The sequence below is a fragment of the Oryzias melastigma genome, linkage group LG17 (genome assembly GCF_002922805.2).
Source record: "Oryzias melastigma strain HK-1 linkage group LG17, ASM292280v2, whole genome shotgun sequence".
NCBI lineage: Eukaryota > Metazoa > Chordata > Actinopteri > Beloniformes > Adrianichthyidae > Oryzias > Oryzias melastigma.
This window is the reverse complement of record NC_050528.1, coordinates 21172835-21194163: the sequence shown is the minus strand read 5'-3', so window position 1 is coordinate 21194163 and position 21329 is coordinate 21172835. Positions and strand designations below refer to the sequence as shown.

The 21329-nt window shown below is 38.5% G+C and overlaps 1 protein-coding gene across 9 annotated transcripts in view; it reads left to right on the top strand.

Annotated features, from left to right (window-relative positions):
• ctnnd2b (catenin (cadherin-associated protein), delta 2b) overlaps window positions 1-21329 on the top strand; it is a 181650-nt gene that overhangs the window by 157098 nt on the left and 3223 nt on the right. For 2 of the 9 annotated variants that reach the window (XM_036216498.1, XM_036216504.1), the window contains 9 exons: window positions 6523-6640; window positions 8752-8934; window positions 13959-14132; window positions 14456-14618; window positions 16098-16344; window positions 17552-17645; window positions 17784-17910; window positions 20262-20390; window positions 20637-21298. In XM_036216498.1, the coding sequence (XP_036072391.1) occupies window positions 6523-6640; window positions 8752-8934; window positions 13959-14132; window positions 14456-14618; window positions 16098-16344; window positions 17552-17645; window positions 17784-17910; window positions 20262-20390; window positions 20637-20929 (1528 nt within the window). In that variant the 3' untranslated portion in view covers window positions 20930-21298. Of the gene's footprint in view, window positions 1-6522; window positions 6641-8751; window positions 8935-13958; window positions 14133-14455; window positions 14619-16097; window positions 16345-17551; window positions 17646-17783; window positions 17911-20261; window positions 20391-20636; window positions 21299-21329 lie in introns of those variants that run through there. The other 7 variants (XM_036216502.1, XM_036216500.1, XM_036216501.1 and 4 more) reach the window with 5 other exon arrangements.

The window sequence follows — 21329 nt, the reverse complement described above, 5'->3', positions numbered from 1 at the left end:
AAACCTGCTTCTTGAAACGGGCCCCTGAAGTCCAAATCACGTCAACAAAAAACACATAACAAAAACTAATGATAAAAGATACAGCTTTTTTTGAAATTATTACAAAATTCCAGAAATCAAAATGTAAAATAAAAAATAAAATGGAAAAAAATATTTCCAGAAATCAAAATTAAATGTTAAAAAGCAAAATAATAAACTGTAAAATGTAACTATTAAGGGACATCACTGATTGGATGATGGTTTTTCAGTTTTAAAGAGGCTGAATCCGCTCTCAGCCCAGATTTGAAAAATGCAATAAAAAAGAGGGGTGGGGTGAGCGGGGGAGGTGTGGTCTGGATCTGGGATTCACAGTGAGGTTAGTTTGAGCTAACGTAGTTCTCTTCAATAAGGAGAGTGGTATCGATAAAACGGGATGCCAGTATGTCCACAGAACTTTCTGTGGATTCTTCACCAGAACGGAGTTTGCTGGGTTTAATGCCAAGTCCACTTTAAACTTCTGCAAGCCAGTAGATTTTTGACGACCGAAAGCAAAACACCTACTAGCCATGCTAAAGCTAGCACGATAACAATCGACCGTTACAGAATTAAACTGGGCGGGGCTTTTAAACTGGAGCTCCAGAGCATGATGACGTGAAACTTCTGAAACGACGTGGGACTTGCACCAGTTGACCAATAACAAAATTCAACTGTAATACCTCGTTTCAACCTGTAGGGGCAGCACATAGACGGCAATTTCAGAAATAGAGGTTGAAAAATTGGATGAGTGTGTGGCTACCCTTTAAAGAAAAGGGAAACCAAACAGATGTGATAGAGTTGATGGAGCAATAATTTTGTTTGTACTTTTGCTGTGGGTGTGGCTAGAATATCAAAGAAATATCCTCAGTCGGAAGATATTGTTCTTGTTCACCTTTCGGTACATCTTTCAGTAAGTCGCACAGGTGGTTTTGTAGAGAGTTTTACGCCAGACGCCCTTCCTGACACAAGCCTGTATTTTATCCAGGCTAGGGACAGGCACAGGGAGACCCAGACGTGGGTTCCTCTTGTGGATCCATAGAGAGGCAGGAGCATGGAGGGACAAACTGGGAACTAAATGCTGGTTTCCCATGTGCCAGTTCTGCAGCCAACTGAGTCCTCTTTCATTAATGACTTTTGTTTTTATGAAGCATATAGTTTTTATTTTGTAATTGTGTTTTGATTTCTAAAATGTAATGTTTTGTCATGATTTGTTTTGCCTTTTTTATTGTCATTATAATCTTAATCATGTTTCTGCATTATAAAGTGGTTTGCACTTCACCACATATGGATTTGTTTCAAAATTAGAAAAAAAAAATAATAATTTAAAAGTGCTACATATGGATTTGGAGACGCTTGCATGACAGCTCCAAGTGGAGTCCTCTTTCTGCTCGCTCCACATAAATTTGCATGTCAAATGAGTATTAGGGAGAGGTCTGCAGAAGGCTTTTAGCATGGCTGCGCCTGCATGGCGGAAACTGCGATACGGCCTGCGCTCATTATTATTTCTTCAGACGTTTTATATGTCTCACTCATCTCTGTCCATCAAGCAGTGGATTATGAAATCGCAGATAAAACGACTGGAAAGACAAAACGAGAATGAAATTATCTCTATCTACGAGGAGCACTGGTACCGACACCTTCCTGTTAGCACGTGTGTTTTTCCTTTGCTGGCTAAAGCAGCGTTTAACGCTGTACATGTTATAAAATGAGCAAATGTGAAATCAGAATGTGTTTGTGTTTGCGTCTCTGCTGGTGTGTGCAGCAGATAAATGCAAGTGGCTTAGCTCCCTGAACTCCAAGGACTAATTCATCTTTCTCACGGCTTGTTACGGGAATGCTGGGAGTCTGATTAAAGATTGAATATTTCATGGTGGGTTTGGTATATCGTCGGCCACCTGCTCTCTCCTGCTCTTTCTATTCCTCCATTATCTTCCTGCCCCCCCTCCATCTCCATCCTTTATTTTTCTCTCTTCCGTCTCACTCATCTCTTTTCTCGATCGCACCGCGCCGCCTTTATCCGATTCCCCCTCCGTCTCACACCTTCGCTGTCTCGCTTTTACAGCGGCACGTTTTATCCCTCTGCCAGATTATTACTTCTTACAATCTTTGCGTGCAGAGATCCTATTGTATCAGCTGACAAGACAATCTGGATTTTGCTTCTTTTTTTATGCTTTGATTTGGCACAGGAAGCGTCTGATTGGAAACAATTAATACTAAAACATATCAGACTTTTTTATTTGACCATGTTGTTCATTTTGTATATTTGGAACTATAAGAAAAAAATACCATCATTCAAGTGTATTGTAATAAAAAAAACATATTTGGACACAAGAAATTAAACAAAATACTAAATTTTGCTAATATTTGAACTATTCAGTACTGAGTATCATTTTGATTTGATTTTAAAGCATAATCTGGATTTACACTGCAAAAACAGGTCCTGTAAAATTAAGTAAAAAATTCTTAAAATTAAAAATAAATAAATAAATAAGGTTAAAAAAAATCTCCATGGAGGTCTCACCAAGAGTTAATATTTTAAGAAAAATATTTTTTTCACCAGGACATTTTTTCATAAAATAAGACAGTTCTCTGTATAGAGAAGATTATTTTTCTTACAAGACAAAACAATACATTTTTATCCTCCAAAAATCCCAGTTTTTTGCAGTGAACAATGATAAGTCTTAAGGTCAAGAAACATTTGAGTTGAAGAAATATTTGTAAAGTGCATATACTTTCCTCTTTTCTTTTTAAAAGTTATATTGAATGCAAATTGGTGTAATGCTGCCCCCAAAAAATGTTTATACACTCTTAGAGAGAAATCCCTAGAAAGCAGTAAAATGATCTGTCAATGCAGCAACTAATTTTTACGATACCATAAGCATATACGATACATAAGCATTTAAAAATGACAAAATAAGCCAAAAAAGCTAACTGTTACATAGAATTACCTCAAATTGAATGCCATATTTTGATTTTAAGAATTGGGCCTTAAAGACCTCGTCGCTTAATCTAACATTTAAAACATTTACACTGTTGGAGTTTTCTTGTTTTATTTACTTTATTTTTAAAACTTTGCACTTAAATCTTATTTTCTTAGCAAACTCCATGTCTGTGGACAACTGTTTTACACACCACAATTCATCTTCTGTCTCATTAAATGTTTTTTTCAAGCTTAAGGGGAAAATTATTAGAGATAATTTGCTGTTGTTTTTGAAAAGGATGGCTGTTAATTAAATTCTGTTAAAAAGGTGGAAAAGAACCTGGATGTTGACGACACAATAGGTGTTCAGAGTTTGTTGGATTCTTATGTTTTTACCTTTAACCTTTTTAAGTAAATTTCCTGCTTTTTGTATGTTTTGGGGTAATCTCTCTTTGTTGTTATGGATTACAATATTCCCCAACATTGCGAATGATTTCATATCTGACTCTTTTGGTTTGTCTTTTTACTTAAGATTCAGTTCTAGCAGTTTTCCTATAACCAGGTTTGGGAGTTTGGTGGTTTCTGAAGATACATTTCACTAAGAAAAATCAGCTTTTTCCAAGAACACATTCTCTCAAGAACACTACTGACATTCATGCTTTCAAAAGAGAGGAGCTGCTTGATGAAAGGAGGGATTTGCACATGAGACAGAGGACGTACGCTCTGGACGGATCATTTCTGGCGTCACCCGCAGGATTCTGAATGGTGAAAATGAAGCCCAAAGTGGGACGGAAACATTTCTTTTTGCTTTAACTGCCCAAATCACAAATAAGTAATTTTTTTAAATTGACTTCTTGCAGTATATGTTGATTTTTGATGAGTAAAATCAGACTTTTAGATGTGGGAGTGATTGGGAAATTGCTCCCTTTTGCCACCTGACTCTAGTGGTCATTTAGGAAACTACAACATTTAGTACTTCCTGGTTGAATTTGATCGTGAGAGATCAGGACTTGGTGGAAACTTGCTTCCTCTGGTGCATATGAACCCATAAGTTGGTTTTCCTCGGAAACCAGATTACCAAAGAGCATCTAAAAGTTCTAAAACACACTTTGGAGGGACACTTGCATTGATACCTTTTGACATATCATTTTACCACTATGAAACAATATTTAGGAAGAGTCTAGACTGAGATGTCATTATATATATTTAATGATGGCACCGTCAGGTGAATTTTCTGTATTGGATGTGAAGTAAAACTGAAATGATTCCATTTCTGATAGGTGCAGGTACTACTCTACACATTAGGGATTTAAATTGGACACCAGCACCTACAAGAGGCTAATGAAGGATGATGTAATGCGAGCTCTTTTGGGTTTCCTGAAAACCAGACACTGTGTTCCGGACCATCTGTAAAGGTTTCCCAGCATATGCTGTGAGACTGCCAGGAGCACATGACAGCAGACGAGAAGGGAGATAAGCATGACCTCTACCAGCGTCTGAACATCATGTTACTGCGGAAGTACTACAGGGTCAAACTTTACATTAACTGCACTTTTAGATGTATATGTAGCATGCAGGTAATTACAAAAAACATATTGGATTGCACAGTTCCTTCATATAGAATCCATTTTTTCCTGTTTGCCTCTGTTGCTCTGGACAGGAAACCCATCCAGAGTGAGTTGAAGATGGTTATATCTGGTTTCAAATATACAGTGGCGGGCCGTGCATTTCACACCTAGGCCTTCAGTAGTGCTCCATCTGAATCAACCCAACCCTCAATAACTATTTTATGGCTATAAAACTTCTACTGCAGGTACAACTGAGACACACATAAAAAAAGCATAAAAAATAACCTAATAAAATTGAAGTAATATTTAGGTATAGAGCAAAATTTTACTCACCAAAAATCTGGATTATTTGTACACAAAATCCATCCTTTCTATCCTCAAGAAGATTTCAATCACTCTGTCGTGCAGATTATCCGTGCGTTTTAGTTCCATCAAGAAGTCCTTTTCTATCGCCATGGAAGCTAATGCTGAAAGTCGAGCCTGCCCTGACGTATTTCTGGCATAAGTTTTAATTCGCTTCAGGGCTGAGAATGTCCGTTCAACAGAAGCAGTGGACACGGGGCTTGCTAGCTTCGGAGTTGCCCGACCCCTCTTAACAATGTCCAGCTTTTCTTGAAAAGTCCGTCTTGAAAACGGCTTTGACAGTAAGTCTGCAACCAAATCCATTTCTTCTCCTCCTTCAGCCATTGTGGATTGACAAACCAGCTATTAAATTCGATATATTTCCCTGTGCAGGTCGCAACAGATTCAGTTTACCGGCTCTTCCTAGTACACTCTCCGATTATCCAATCACAGCGCGTGAAAATCCTGACGTTTCCGTGGGCCTTCTAGCTGGCCTATCACGTGGTCTCCTCCAGATCTGATTGGTTGAAGCAACAGTTTGGTGGACCATTGTTTTATGCTACAGGGCCCGCAAAACTGATTCTGAAGGCCTTCAGGCAGATTTCTTTGACCCTAGCAACAAATGGTGCTGCAATGTGATTGGTTAATGCTTAAATAGGAAAATACACGTCTGGAAGCAGCGCAGCCAGGGAGACAGCAATGAAAGGATGAAGACAGAGCTTTTGGAATTATAGAATACGTATTCACGGAAATAAATAATAATTAATATCAGTCTGTGATTCAGATATTTTTAGGCCAGCAGAGAAGGCCTTGCAGGCCCTGACGGCCCGCCACTGCAAATATATATAAGAGCAACTTAATGTAGAAAAATTGAACCTTTGACTGTTATCTAACTAAATTGCCAATAATATGGCATTTTTAGAAATTAAATTTAAAGACCCACTCCACAGAAAATTGCCTTTTTTGTGTTTTTAACGTTTTTTTTTTCACTATTTTTTCTCATAGTATATGACATATAATATAATTTACGATTAAAGCTTAGTTTCTGAGTATTTTTTAATGCTAATTGCATTGGATCAGAAGCAGATGAAAACCGGATGATTGAAAAAGCTCAGACTAGTGGAACAGCTACTGAAATGGGCAAGACAAAAAGGATGTACAAAAGGAGGCGTTGTGTACGTAGAGTCCAAAAACTGTCATAAAAACTTGTGTAGCTACGCATGAACCTGAGAGTTTTGAACACAGAAGCCCAGAACATGCGTTTATATCGACTTTTTTTTATTTTGAAGTTGCCGCGTGAATGCAATGTAAACATAAAAATATGTATCATTAAAGACCCACTCCAATTAAAATGGTGTTTTCTGTGTTTTTAACATGTTCATGTAGCATTTTTCTCATAATGGAGGACATGTATAAAATAATTTAAAATTAAAACTGTGTATTTGAGTATTTCTTTATTCAAATCGTGTTGGATCAGATGAAAAGCAGCAGTTTGGAAAAAGCTCAGCTTTGTGACGCTGCTACCATGGTCAGGTCAAAGTCTTCCTTCTCTGCTCCATTCTGTTGCATCCACTTCCAGTCAAGCAGATCCATTAATGTCTTAATTTTCCTGCCATCTGTCTCACAACTTTGTTGTCTCAAACTTGTTGTCTCAAAACTTGTTTCTTTTCCAAACAGGAATGTGAGCTCTGCTGGTGAGGAAGCACGGAGGAGGATGAGGGAGTGCGAAGGGCTAACGGACGCTTTGCTGTATGTCATCCAGACCGCTTTGGGGAGCAGTGAGATTGACAGCAAGGTAACACATGAACACATCCATCCATTTTCTGTACCTGTTTGCTCCTGTTCGAGGTCACAGAGGTGCTGGAGCCTATTCAGCTGCTGCCACAGCTGCAGTTTGCCGGTCCATTGCAGGGTCATTAACAAACACAGCCCTAAAATTCACTTGAAAAGGACTCTTTTTTTTTTTTTTTTTTTTTTTAATTAGTGGGCAAAAAATACAAACCTTTTTGCATGGCGGACCGAAGGCCACATTCCTCCTTTCTATCCAACATACCTTGCTCTGGCGCATTCTGACAAACCTGATTCCAGCCTTTGAAGTCTGGTTCCCATCTCTGTTCCAATCAAATAAAATTAAGAAAATGAGTTTCAGGAAGAAAAAAAGCTTAAATTTCAAATAGGGAAAATGTGTAAAATGTCCTATAAGTAAATGCAGTACGTATAGAGGTTAAGACACTCACCAGCATCTCCATGGTAGTCAAGTAGCCTAACACTGTATTTTCTGCACAATAGGGGGCACCAGACTATAAGGTGCATTAAGCGAGATAAAATAGTCATAGTTAGGTCCATCTGTCAGTCAGACTAGTAACTGTGTTCACAGTAACTTGTTCAAAACATGCTAGTCGTTGGCTACATAATCATGTTTACAATACCTCTAACTCATAACTTTGTTCACAACACGTAAAAAACAGACTTTTCCTTCAGACTCCTAAAAACAAACATTTCTGTGACTATGCAAACTTCCAACCTTCTTAATAGCACATTAAAATGAAGTACAATATCACTACATTAGCTACATTAGTGTATTTAGAATAACTGTAATTCCCAAATGTTACTGTGACTTAGCTAACCCTCACCCTTGTTAGTAAAACAGAAAAAAATATAGTCACCGCTACAAGTTAGCCACGTTAAGCGTGTTTGAAATCATTGTAAATCCCAATTTTGTTTGCAACAAGTTACAAAAAGACTGATTCCTCAAAAGAAACATTACTGTGTCTACGCTAACTCCCAACATTGTTAGAAACGCTTAAAAAAAAGTCTACACACAGCTATATAGCCATATAGCCATATGTTAGCCTCCTTAGCGTGTTTGTAATAATTGTTACTCCCAACCTTGTTTGCAACCTAAAACTAATTCCTTAAAAACAAATATTGCTGTTGCTATCTAAACTCCCAACCTTGCTATACTCATGTAAAAAAAAAAACAGTTGACACAGCTACGTTAGCCACGTTAGCGTGTTTGCAATAATTGTAAAAGTCTGATTCCTCAATAACAAACGTCAATGTAGCTACGCTAACTCCCAACATTTTTAGGTACGCGTTAAAAAAACTCAGGCGACACAGCCACGTTAGTGTATAAACATTAATATTAACTCCCAATCTTGTTTGCAACGCATAAAAACACAGGCTGATACCGTGAAAACAAACGTTACTCTGACTATGCTAACTTCAAACCTTGTTAGTGAGAAAAAACAAACAAAAAACGCAGTCCAATACCACTAAACGTTAACTGTTAGCATATTTACATTAAAACTCAAACTTCTTCCTGCAAAAGCAAACGGACATTTTGACAGAGCACCATGTACATCTTAAAACTGCCTCACAATTACTAAAGACAAGCAGAATTATTCCATATATAGGCGCTCCAGATAATAAGGTTGTTTGTGAAACAAAGATTTCCCAAATGTGTTTAAAATAGACAGTCTGTGAAGTTGTGTGTTTGTGCGTAGCCTTTTCTTTGCCATTCGTTGTGAACGACATTTGTGTGTAAGGCCTGCCCTGCTCGTGCGCTAGTTGTGCGTTGAGGCTCTTCAGTGGAACATGTGAAGCTTTTTAATCCCCAGAAATCCTCCACAAGATCAAAGTCTCTGACTGTTGGCTGCACAGCCACTTACAACAACAGGATTAGGGTGCGTGTCTGTGTACATTATGCACACTGCAAGTGTTTATGTCTGGGAATTAGATGTACAGTCTGCACTTTAAAGTTTATTTGAACCAACGTGTAAGTGTTCATATGCAGTATGATGGCGTGTGCTCTTTTGGCCGCTCTTTGTTCTTTCTTCATTATATTCCTGTTTTCTTCTACATTTCTATTGGTCTGATTTCATTTGCATTCCTTTTTTCCACCAGACTGTGGAGAACTGTGTGTGCATCCTGAGGAACTTGTCCTACCGTCTGGCTGCAGAGACCGCCCACAGCCAGCAGGGGGGGTCGGAGGAGCTGGACGGCTTGTTTTGCGACACCGGCGGCAAAGATGCAGAAAGTTCTGGTTGTTGGGGCAAGAAAAAGAAGAAAAAGAAGGGTCATGACCAGGTAAGAAAAACTGTTGCTTAAGAAGTTTAAAGAAATGGTACAAATATTCACCGGGATTCAACTTAGGATTTCGGTATTATGTTACAATTTAGGTGAAGGAGATGTTAGCTTGGGGCAATAAAAACTCATCTAACAGCAGTTAAAATTGTTCTATTTTAACAAAAGCATTCAAATTTTTCCCCAAATAACTCTCAAAGGGAAACGTTTGCTCATAGACAAAGATGTACAAAAGAATGAATGCAGGAATTGGTTTGTTTTTAATTCAACTTATCTCTGATTTGAATATGACATTTTTCTTGTAAAATGTCTGTCAAAAATACTTCATAAGGTCAAAGGCATATCAAGAGACGAAACATTGGTTCAAAAATGTGTGGAGTGCATTGTGGCTACGAATAGATGGAACATCAGGGCTTTAATGGTCTGCAATGGAAAACAATCAGACTTTAGTTGCGTTTCCATTAAACATATGAGCAAAACTTTATCGAAATTCTCCAAATGTCACAAAAAAGAACACAATTTTGCAATTACATTACAACCATTAAATCAATAAATACAAACAAACTCATGCAATAAGTCCTTCAAAAAGGCGGTGATGGTTGTGAACAATACTTTAGTTTACAGCAGATACATTCATATTTCTGCTACGACACATTAGGGTTCATCATCTATCAAAGGAGACGTGGGCGTGTTATTCAGGCATCTGATTGTTGATCAGATTTTCTCTAAGTTTTTCTCTAAGTTGCTGTGTTTCCATTTGGCAAATTTATCAAGTCTAACTTGTGCATTTTCATTGCTGCTGATAGACCGTTTACAAGTTTTATGAACGACTTCAGTATTTTTCATTTTTAGCACTAGTTTTTGAATGTTTTGTCAAGGTAAACCAATGGTCACACCAAATCCCCACCAACCTTCACATCACAGCAGTGACATCACAATTTTGACAGTTAATTTACCACATAGAAACCCATCAGGCACGTGTCAAGTACTTGCTTTAACAGGATTTTCAAATACTTACCATGAACTAAGCAGAAGTACACTTTCAAGCTTGAAGGCACCTGTCTGTCAAGCGTCATGAACTAGCGTGAGGCTTGGAAAGGGCCAATGGGAGTGGTGAGCTGTGAAGGTCACCATGGAGCGATGAGCAGATTTATGAGTGCAGAACCACTCAGCCATTAATGACCAATGCAACTGCATGCAAATCACCATGGGGGTGCAAACAGCCTGATCTTATAGGTGTAGCTTATCTACTAACGTACATTATAAACATCTGACAGACATTATTAGCTTTTATCTTGAAGGTGACCAAGGTTACGTCAAATACATTCCTGGATTTTCAAACCAGCCAAGAACACAAAACTCTTTTCAGAGGAACAACAAGACTGCATCAGTCCAAGGGAGAAAAGGACTTTTTGCAATACTACTTTCTAAAATACTAAATTGCTAGTTTGGTCTCTTGCAAATCGTGGTTCGCCTTTCATAGTCTTGCTGTTTTGAGTATTTTCCCTTATCATCCATCTTTGCAAGCTTTTATTTTTTTTCACATCACATTGTATTCTACATCCTGATTGGCTGTCGACCACTGTCAATCTCCTCTGTGCCATCTCTGCTATACTGAAGGCGTTCAGTTTGCCAAGTTTACACACATCTTTGATCAGGAGCAGATCTTTGTTTTCATTCTATAATACTGAACTTATTTTTACACAAAGTTTTAAACTTTGAGAATAAAAGCAAGAGAAAAGTGCGAAAATGATAATGACTGAGAAAAGTGTGAAGGGTTTTACTGCTCAAAAAGGTAAGACATCAATTATTGTGAAATATATAGAAGACTACTGTGCAGATTATATTTTATATTTATGTTACTACCACAATGAACAATGGAAGACTTTACATCAAAGAGCACTATTTTGTCTTCACTCCAAAGTTACCAAAAAGACAAACTTTCTGTTTTTGCACCTCTTTGGGTTTGATCTATGGGCTTTTTTATGCTGTTACGTCACTTTGCATTCACACTACTGTCCAACCACATCAGGGTTTACTTGCAAGTAAATCTACGAACCTGTTTTTTCCGACAGACTTGAATTCCAACAGAACAAACTCCAGTGTGGACCGAAGAGTCTGGCCTGTGACCAATTTTAGGCTTTTTTTTTTCTTCTTCATACAAACATTCAATCAATCAAGACATCATGGAGAACTATCCTAGTGTGGAAAAGGTTGAAGTGGTGAAACAGTCTCAACCAAAAGCCTCCAGGAGCAAACAGCTCTACAACAAACTATTCAAACCTAAATCTTATGAACAAATAGAGCAATTTCTCTGAGAGCACACCAGAACTCTACATTTGTTCAATAGGTAACAATTTAATGAAATAAAAAAATGCAAAAATATTTTTTTCATATGAAATCTTCTCTAAACTAAAATTTTTGTATAAAACAACAATTCTCCAACAGTTCTCTGCAAAATACTTTTTTTTAGTTCTAACCTTTTCTTCATATTATTTAAACTTTTCTTTTTTTTTAGTATCTTGATTGGATCTCAATATTAGTCACACATGGCAAACAGGAGTATTTTGGTTTTAGTTTTTAACATAATATTTGTATTTGCTCATGAAATTTCTTTCCAGCACCAATTATTCAAACTAAATCTTACACTGTCGTTTAATATCATCACGGATATTGATTCTATCTGTGACTTTACCTGCACTCACCAAAGATATCAGTCCAATGTCACAATTTTTTTTTTTTTTTGGTTTCCCGAATTTCATCCTTCACAGGCTGAAAAAAAGGGGGGAAAAAATGAGAGTCTTTGGGCCGATGAATTGGCAAAAATCAATCGTCTGCTCTGGAGAAGGCTCTATCTTCTATTTATTCAAAAGAGCAATCAGCATCACATTCTGGTTAAGTGGTGGGAGTCCTTTTACCACTTTTAGTGAAGCTGTGCAGATTGAAAAACCAACACTTCCGGTGGATCTGGGTCTGTGAATTGCTCATTAGCCAAACCTCCCCTCCCCCATCAGCCCCCAAATGGTCACAATGGTCCAAATCTTTATTTCGATTTTTTTCTCCTTTAGGTTTTTCTTGTAAAATTAAATTCCGAGACAGGATGATGAAAAAATTCAGTTAAAAAACCTCTTTTAGGTTAAAACCAACATTTCAGTCTGTGCCTCTCCACTCCTGTGCAGCTGTGGGCCATTACCACGAGGCAGCCATTATGGAGAACGTTGAAGAGAGTAAAACTCTGTCAAGTGTGGAGCACTTGGGAACCAGACGAGGAGAAGAGACAATAACTGGCATAAAACGTAGTACTTGGATATTTCCACAAAAGATTATGTCACATTGGAGGAGAAGAAAGCATTAACGTCCTAAAACTGTGATCATTTAAAAGATAAATTCTATACCTTATTTAGTAAAGATTAGTGGTTTAGAATAACAGATTCTGTAAATCACACATAAGAACGCACATTTAAATGTTACAATTCTAGTATTTCTCAAGCTAACTAAAGGCAACATCCCATGTGCACTCATGTTCCATCCACCGCCCCCATCAGTGTCTTCAACATTTCTGTGATTAGGATCCATCGGTTGATTGCATTTTTGTCATCATTAATTTGCTTTTCCTGCAACTTCCTGTTGTCTTCTGGGGAGCCAAATATTTTGACGTGTTTGAAACGCAAGAAATGGGAAAAAAAGATGTTACATGGAAAGATAGGAGTCATGATTACAGCTGCTTCCTTAAACACGCACTCCAATGAAAATGGTGTTTTCAGCTTGTTCTGGTGGTATTTTCTGATGAAAATTATGCTAATATTTTTATTGGTGAGTATTTCTTTTATTCAAAATGTTGGGGATCAGGAGCAGACAAATTTGTTTTGATTTATATGTGAGGTGCACCAAACTACAAGGTACATTTGGCGAGAAAAATTAAGGAATAAGTCCATAAGTCCAGATTTCATTAATAACTGCATTTACAGCAACTCTAGAACTTGTTTGCAGCACGCTACACTCTAGCCAAGTTACCTGTAACTCTCAGCCTTGTTTGCAGCATGTAAAACAAAACCGACTTATACAGCCAAAACAAACGTTACTGTGACAATGCTAACTCCCAAACTTGTTAGTTACTCATAAAAAAAACACAATCTGCCCCGCAACACGCTAGCCACGTTAGCTTATTCACAATACCTGTAACTCCCAAATTTTTTGCAACATGTAAAAAACAGACTGATACTGCTAAAGCAAACATTACTGTGACCAAAGTTGTCAGAAGTTGTTAGTTACACGCAAAAAAAGCACAATTAGCCCCCAACACGCTAGCTGTGTAAATTTACAAAAGCACCCAATGTTTTTTGCAGTACATAAAACGGCTGACTGCTAAAACTTTTGCTACTGTGACTATGCTAACTCCCAAACTTGTTAGCAGCACGTAAAAATAAAAATCAGAAGGACACAGCTGCATGTTAATCACATAAGTGCAGTTAAATAAATGGTAAACACCCACATTTTTGCAAGTCATGAAAAAGCAGACTGATAGCCTACCGTTAAAACAAACGCTACTGTGACTACGCTAACTCCCAAACTTGTTAGTTACACGCAAAAAAAACCCACAATCCGACCCGTAACACGTTAGCTGTGCTAGCGTATTTACAAAAACACCCTACCTTGTTTACAACACATAAGAAAACAGACTGATACTGCTAAAACAAATAATGTGACAACGCTAACTCCCAACCTTGTCAGTAACACATAAAGAAAATAAAAAAAAACACTGTCTGACACAGCTACATGTTAGCGTATTTGCAAAAATTCTAAACTATAAATTTGTTTGCAACTCAGAAAAAAACAGACTGTTGACAGAGCACCATGTGGCTCTCAAAATCCTACATAAGGGGCTCCAAATTATCAGGTACGCGGTTGTTGTTTTTTTTTTTTTTGAATAAATTTAGTTTTGTTTTTTTTATGTCTAATAGTGCAGAAAATTTTGTAAACTAAACTGAACCGATGACTTCTTGAACCCCTTGTTTCCGTCTCTGCAGTGGGACGGCGTCGGCCCGTTTCCAGACTCTGCAGAACCTCCTAAAGGCATCCAGATGCTATGGCACCCCTCTATTGTCAAGCCTTACCTGACGCTGCTGTCTGAGTGCTCCAACCCCGACACCCTGGAGGGAGCAGCTGGGGCTCTGCAGAACCTAGCTGCTGGCAGCTGGAAGGTAAGAACTCAGTGCCATGGATTTGTCTTTTTCGCTCTGAGGAGCATCTGTGAGGGGAACTTCAAGCACATGGGCTGATTTAAATAAATGTGGAAGGGTAGCCTCTATCACACCTCACCATGTAAGACGAGGAGATATTTAGTCTCAATTTGCCTGGAAGTGATGATTTTACGATTCTAATTGTTGGGTTGCATGAGTAAATTTGAACCTTAGAAACACTCAAATCTGGACTTTTATTGTGAAATTGCATCTGTAAGACTCAGATGTACAACCAGTCAACAAACAGTGCAAATAAACAGAAGTCTTCCTTCTTGTTCTTGTTGGTCTGCGTAAAGTGGTCCGTCTACATCCGAGCGGCGGTGCGCAAGGAGAAAGGTCTCCCCATCCTGGTGGAGTTACTGAGGATAGACAACGATCGGGTGGTGTGCGCCGTGGCCACGGCCCTGAGGAACATGGCGCTGGACATCAGAAATAAGGAGCTAATAGGTAAGAGTTCAAATCGAGACTTTTGAAAACAGGAAAATACATTGTAAATATCTTGTTTTCTAGTGAAAAGATAGTCTGTCATTATTCACAAAGCCTAAATAATCAAAATAAAGCAATCAGTTTGAAAAGCTGCTCCGAAATAGCACAGGTTAAGATGCTTTTAAGGTTCCTGGGATGATGTTTGTCACATCAGTTCTTCTTTGACTGATTTTTCAAAGGCCAAGAAATCTCTTCATGAAGACTTTATTTTTCTTCTGGTCTCCATGGTAACCTCCACATGCGTTCTCTTCTGTGCTCTTTGTGGTGATTTAGTCTTTCAGCTAAACCCTGTTATGCCTCACATGTGAAAGCTGCCATCCAGGTGTGCGGTGCACGTAGGCTGCAGCGCTACATCTCTTTGAGGCGGCGTGGAGCAGAAAAGCACAAATCCAGAGATCCTGTTTTCCTGTCCTCAGTCGTGTGGCGTTAACGCAATGAAATTGCATTTAAGCAACTTATTGGCTCGCCATCTCTCTCCAGCCTTTATCAGTTATGTCAGCGCTGACAGGTCCACTGTAAGACAACAGCTGTTTTATTGCTTCAGTGTCGCAAACTCTATTAAGGTTTTCATTATTTTTTGAGTACGTTCAAAATAAATTAAATGTTTCCCATTTTTTAGGCCATCTTTTATTTTGAAACAAAAAGTGATAATTGGTGCAATCATGTGAAAATGTCCTTTTTTTTATTTTTGTAGAAGTTGTGAACATTTCCTTAGAGCAAAAGCTGCAAAAATAAATAAATAAATAATTGTATGTTCTTGCATTTTTCATATGCCAGAATCAGGGAGTTGTGGTGAACTCCCCAGGATGATGACCCAGTCAGAATGAGGTCCAGCGGGCAGAATAGACAAGATTTTTTGACAGCAGCACATGGGTGTCTTGGGAATGAAGCCTCCTTGTGAGAGATGACTGAGCTTTGTTTCCATCAGTATCTGACAGCTGCCCAGGACCAACATCTGCTTTCCTAAAGTCCCACTCCAGCCAAATTATTTTCTATCAAAAAATAGTTTCAAATGATCTTTTCATTATGAATATGACGCTTTTTAGCCAAAAATAGTTCAGTGTACTGTCTTGTGGGGTCCAGATGGCCCCACTTTTAATGTAAACATGCCTAAGGGTTAACAACTGATTTAAAATCAATTCATTTTTAATAAAAATACCTTTAACATTGACTTAAAAATGCAAATGTTGACATTATTTAAACTTTAAAAATAGTTATGCTTTTTCTTTAAGTTTAAAAACTTTTTCTCTTTGCTCCTGACTTCCAGACTAACAGTTTTATGATGTGTACAAAACAACTGAGTCCTGTTAACATCCACCTGGAAACAGCATAATAAGCACTGAAGTTCTTTTTTTGCGACGCTGTTCTCATTTTCACACCACCTTTCAACAATCCGCCAACCCTTCTTCCCATCTTTGTCACCCTCCACAACCAACTCAGGCAAATACGCCATGAGGGACCTGGTCCACCGCTTACCTGGAGGCAGCAACAACAACAACACCAGCAGTGGAGGAGAAAGCACCAACAGTAGCACCTTGGTAGGCAAGACCATGTCGGATGACACTATCACAGCCATCTGCTGTGCGCTGCACGAGGTCATCACCAAGAACATGGAGAACACCAAAGCCCTGAGGGACGCCGGGGGCATCGAGAAGCTCATCAGCATTGCCCGCAGCAAGGGAGACAAGTAAGCTAAAGAGGAAGATGTTGTTGGGTGGAGGAGAGTATATAGAAAGTGGAAAGCAAAATACTGTACATCATGTTGCTTTTTTTTAGGTCCAGATAAACAAGCTCAAGTGTTTTAAATCAACACAATAAGTTATTTAACTAGAAATATATTGTAAAAGAGCAGCAGTAGATTTAGCAACATGTGAGTGAGACTAAGATTGAATTCTTCCCTCATTCCTTCATTAAGCCCTCCAAACGGAGAGTTATGGAAAAGTAGTGTCTTCAAATTCAGACGTTACTGCCACTTGATGATGTCATCATTAGTAGCTAGTCGTCTATGTTAGCATGTATCTGCCAGTGTTTGGAAAATACATAAAACCTTCAGCTTTATAACTTAAAGAAGTCATGCTAAAACAACAGGTCATTACTTACGGTTTAATGTCAATTTCTGTCCTTTAGAGCGCAAATGTGTTTCTTCTCTGCGGCACATACATACACACACACACACACCCACATATACACACATATATATATATATATATATATATATATATTGTGATTTTTTTGGGAGCCAGAATTTAATTAAAGAAAATTTCTCGTTAAAAACACAAATAAGACAAAGTTAGATCAAATAATCCAGACTGTGTCACGAAAAGAGCTTTAAAAGATGCAAAATGGGCTTGAAGGATGAAAAGTATGAAAACAGTATGAAAAAAATCTGTAATTTTGTGTGAAGTGAAACTAAACAGCCAACAGATGTTCTGAATTAGAAAAATTCCCAAAAAGTGTTTTTATTTCTTTTGGACAACTTATGTCTCATTTCTTTTGCTCTGCAGTGATCCACTATAAAGCCTCAATGCATCATTCTGGAGTGATAGTATTTCTGCTAGCATGTCTCGATGAATAAAATGTAGGTTCCCGAACCCTCATAAGACCACATGAGCCAATTAAACCCACAGTCATCAGTCAAAGCCTGGAGGAGGCAGAATGAAATCCTTGGCAGTCAATCAATCAGCAAAACAATTTTGCAATTTGGCTCAGTTCGGTTTAATGCCTCATCTGAGATAATGGAAACAAAATTGTCATTGTTGTTTTCTTTTGTCAGAGTCTAAACGATTTAGTAGATTTTTTTCCCCCTTCATTCTCTATTGTGATATGTTTTATAAAACAGCATTAAGAAATAGATGGTCAAGCTTTACGGCGTGTCTTTGCTTTCTCCTCTGCTGAATTCCCAGACATAGTCCTAAAGTGGTGAAAGCTGCATCCCAAGTCCTGAACAGCATGTGGCAATACAGAGATCTGCGCAGCCTTTACAAAAAGGTACTTCTGGCTTGTAGATCATCAAGCGCCAGTAATCCTTTTACCGTTACAATCAATATTAAATGACTGTGACTAGCAATAACGATAAGACTGCGAGGCTTATTTCTGATCTCATCTGGAATCCTCTGGTTATTGCAGGACGGCTATTCTCAGTACCATTTTGTTGGCTCCTCCTCCACGATAGAGCGAGACAGACAGAGGCCTTACTCCTCCTCTCGCACTCCGTCTATCTCTCCCGTCAGGACTTCGCCTAACAATCGATCCGGTGAGTCCACACCTTTCCTGTCTCCCTTTTTTAGCCTCCCATCATTCTGCTCCTCAGTAAAATCCTGTTAAAAACGCACTGCTCCATTAGAGCTGAAGTCTGCCTTAACCTTCACGCTGCAGCAACGACTGACACTTTACTACGCACCACGCCCATTAACAAATCCCCGTCCTTGTGTTGTCCAAGTTTTGAAGAAGACAAACCTTTCAAGGCCTTGTTTTCTGCAGAATCCATTTGTTAAGAAGTCCAAGACCTAAAAGCGAGTGCATTTCAGCAGCAGCTGATGATGATGATGACCGGCTTATGTTTCAACAGAGTGATGATTCTGGCAGAGCAATCAATCCTAACTGCATTACAACACATAGACCAGATGCAAAGGGGCAGAAGTAACCACAAAAACTCACTTGCCAGTGCTATGGCAGCTTCTTAAAGACCCACTCGAATAAAAATTGTGTTTTTAACATGTTCTTGTGGAATTTTCTCATGATCCATGGAATATATAAAGAAAATGAATCTTAAAATTGTGCTTCTGAGTATTTCTTTATACAAATTGTTGTGAAAATGGAGCAGAAAAAACATTTTATTGGAAAAAGCTTGTAGTTGTAACATAGAAGCTACAATCTGCGGGCCTCAAGCTGATCCATCCATTTGGAGATAAATAGATCCATGTTGGTCTTTGTTTTCCTCGTCTGAGCTGGCATTTGGCTCTAAACTGAACTCTTGTATTACTCACCATTTTTGCTGCACCGGTAATGTTAGGTTGGAGCTGTAAGCTAACGGGGGAGCGTGTAAACCGATGGATGATGAGAAACTGAGGCGGCCTTTACACTGGTTGGTCCATGTCTGGTAGTTCGCCCCACGATCAAACACAATGCCCTCTCCTTCCTAACTGAGACCTTTTAAAATGCATGTTTTGGTGTTACCTGCTGTGTTAACATTGAGCACTTCACTGTAAATATAAAATTAAGTCTAATAGAATTTTTTGAAAGTACAACAGAACTTTTATTTTGAAACCCCGACCAGAATCTGGTTCCCCGTCTTTTTGCCGTGAAATTGACGTGTCTATGGACTGGAAAAAGAACTTCTTAAAGCTTGCATTGCCGAGCAGAGAGACGGAGCGCAGACATGATGGAGGCAGTGTAAGCATTCCAATTGAATAATAAACGTTCTATTTCACGGAGACGCACCATAAGTGGACCGCACCAATGGTCCTGCCCAGAACTCAAAGGCGAATTTCTAATGAACCATTGTATTTTCCAGAGTTGAAGTCAACTGGAGTTATAGTCGCTGGAGCAAAAGACATATACAAGTCACTTTGGAGTATAAACCACTAAACAATCTTCCAGACTGGTGTAAATTAGCATCAAATTTGCATTCACTGCCTTTGTTTTTGACTGGTAATAAATTCACATCTGCTGCCTCCTCTGACTCCTATCAAATTCGATCCCCAATGCTTTTTTTTTTTTTCTATAGTGATCTTTACCTCCTATTCCAGGAGCTGCATCTGAATGACTGCACTTTCAGCACTTCCCTGTCACTGTGATCCAGTTTGATTTAAAAAAAAAAAAAAAAAATCAAGAATAAAAATGTCTTGATGCAAATAAAAAAGTATGAAACATTTCTGGAGGAGACCAATCAGATTCTCCTCCATGTTTGTTTTGGATGGCGCTTCTTTTTCTGTGTTGCTCTCAGTAGCAAATACAGATGTTTACAGTGCCCTCTAGTGGTTATTAGTGGGAAAATAACAAATATTTGGACCTATTTATGTTTTAAAAATTCACATATAAGTCGCTCCTGAGTGTAAGTCACACCCCTGGGTAAACATGCAAAAAAACATTAATTTATACTCTGAAATATATGGTACTGCCACTCTACAGAGACTGATTGACACTAATCACATTTAAAAGGCCAGTAGCAACGATTGCATGATAGATGAAAAGATGATCGTAGTGGGACTTATAGATCAGTGTTTTGCTGCACATCTTACTACCACACACAAGTTTTGTTTGCAACAAAGAGAGCGGATGACTCAATGTTTTCCTCTTTGAAACCACACCGTTGTCAAAACAGAAATTCATGACATCTCCAGTATCTCAGTTTGATCTGTACCTGACCGTCCACTTATATTAGCATTTCCACAAAGCAGGAAATTATTTACAAGTAAACTGAAGGCAGCAGAGTGCACGGCGTGACGGTCAGTAAATGCAGCAAGCGATGACACACAGATAGGTACGATTTTCTCTGTCCTCCACGATGATGTCAGTGGTTGACCTTCCTTTTATTCGCCGTCTTCCTTTGGCGTGCTGATAAAGTGTTGATGGACTAAAGCCGTGGGCCTTTTGTTCCCTCAGCGAGCGCTCCCGCTTCCCCGAGGGAGATGATGGCGTTGAAGGAGAGGAAGGCAGACTATGAGGCGACGGGTAATGCCAGTTACCACGGCAACAAGGGAGAGCACACATCCCGGAAGGACGCCATGATGGGTAGGAATTCCAGCATGTATTTCTGCCACAAAGATATGATTAAAGATTAGATTAATAAAAAAAATAAGAAGGAGCAGCAAAGTTCTGGTCTGTTTTCCATATAAAACACGTAGAGAGAACTCAAGGTCTTTAGGAATTAATAGGTTGTTCATTTTGATTAAATAGAAATAATATATTAATGCAGTAATAATTACTACTAGGAAGCCTTTGGCAAAGAGCTGTAATTTATTGTTAATGTTTCTGCAGGTCAAATCACCGGCGGCTCCTCAACGCTACACAGAGGAGCGTACGTTTCCCCCACAGATGATTTAAAGTATAATCAGGTAATTTTTTCAGATTTTTGGAAATACTTTGAAAGACCATGTCTATTTCGATTTTACAGAACAGAGGACGTACATACTCGTTTTTTTTTTATTCTTGAACAACACTTTGGTCCGTTTTATGTTCCTAATACAGAAACTAAGATTGGATTTAGTACCAGTTTATGTTGTCATTGCACAAATACATATTCATTGATCCCTTTTCAAGAATTTGTTTAGGAAGAACACATTCAACGATTCCATTTCAAAGTAGAAAATCAGGATGCAGTGGATTCTTTGAGGGAACTGTCTTATAGTCACAACGCTGAATTCACAATTAAGCGCTCAAAAGAAGACGTCTTCACGGCTCTCATTTTGGGTTCTTCATTCTGCACTGCGAGCTCTTTCTACTCATTCTATTTCCTCTCAAGCTACAAGCTCCACAGTCGTTTCATTTTAAGGTTTTAGAGAAGCAACATGAGTCTATTTTTAAATACTGGACTGTTTTATAGCCATTTTATAAAAGTTTTTACCAATTTTTTCCACGCAACCAACCAGTTGGGTTGAGCGGAGTTGGGTTAAAAAAAATCTGCTTATTTAGTTTCATTGAATAACAAAAATCTATTAGTTGCATCAATTA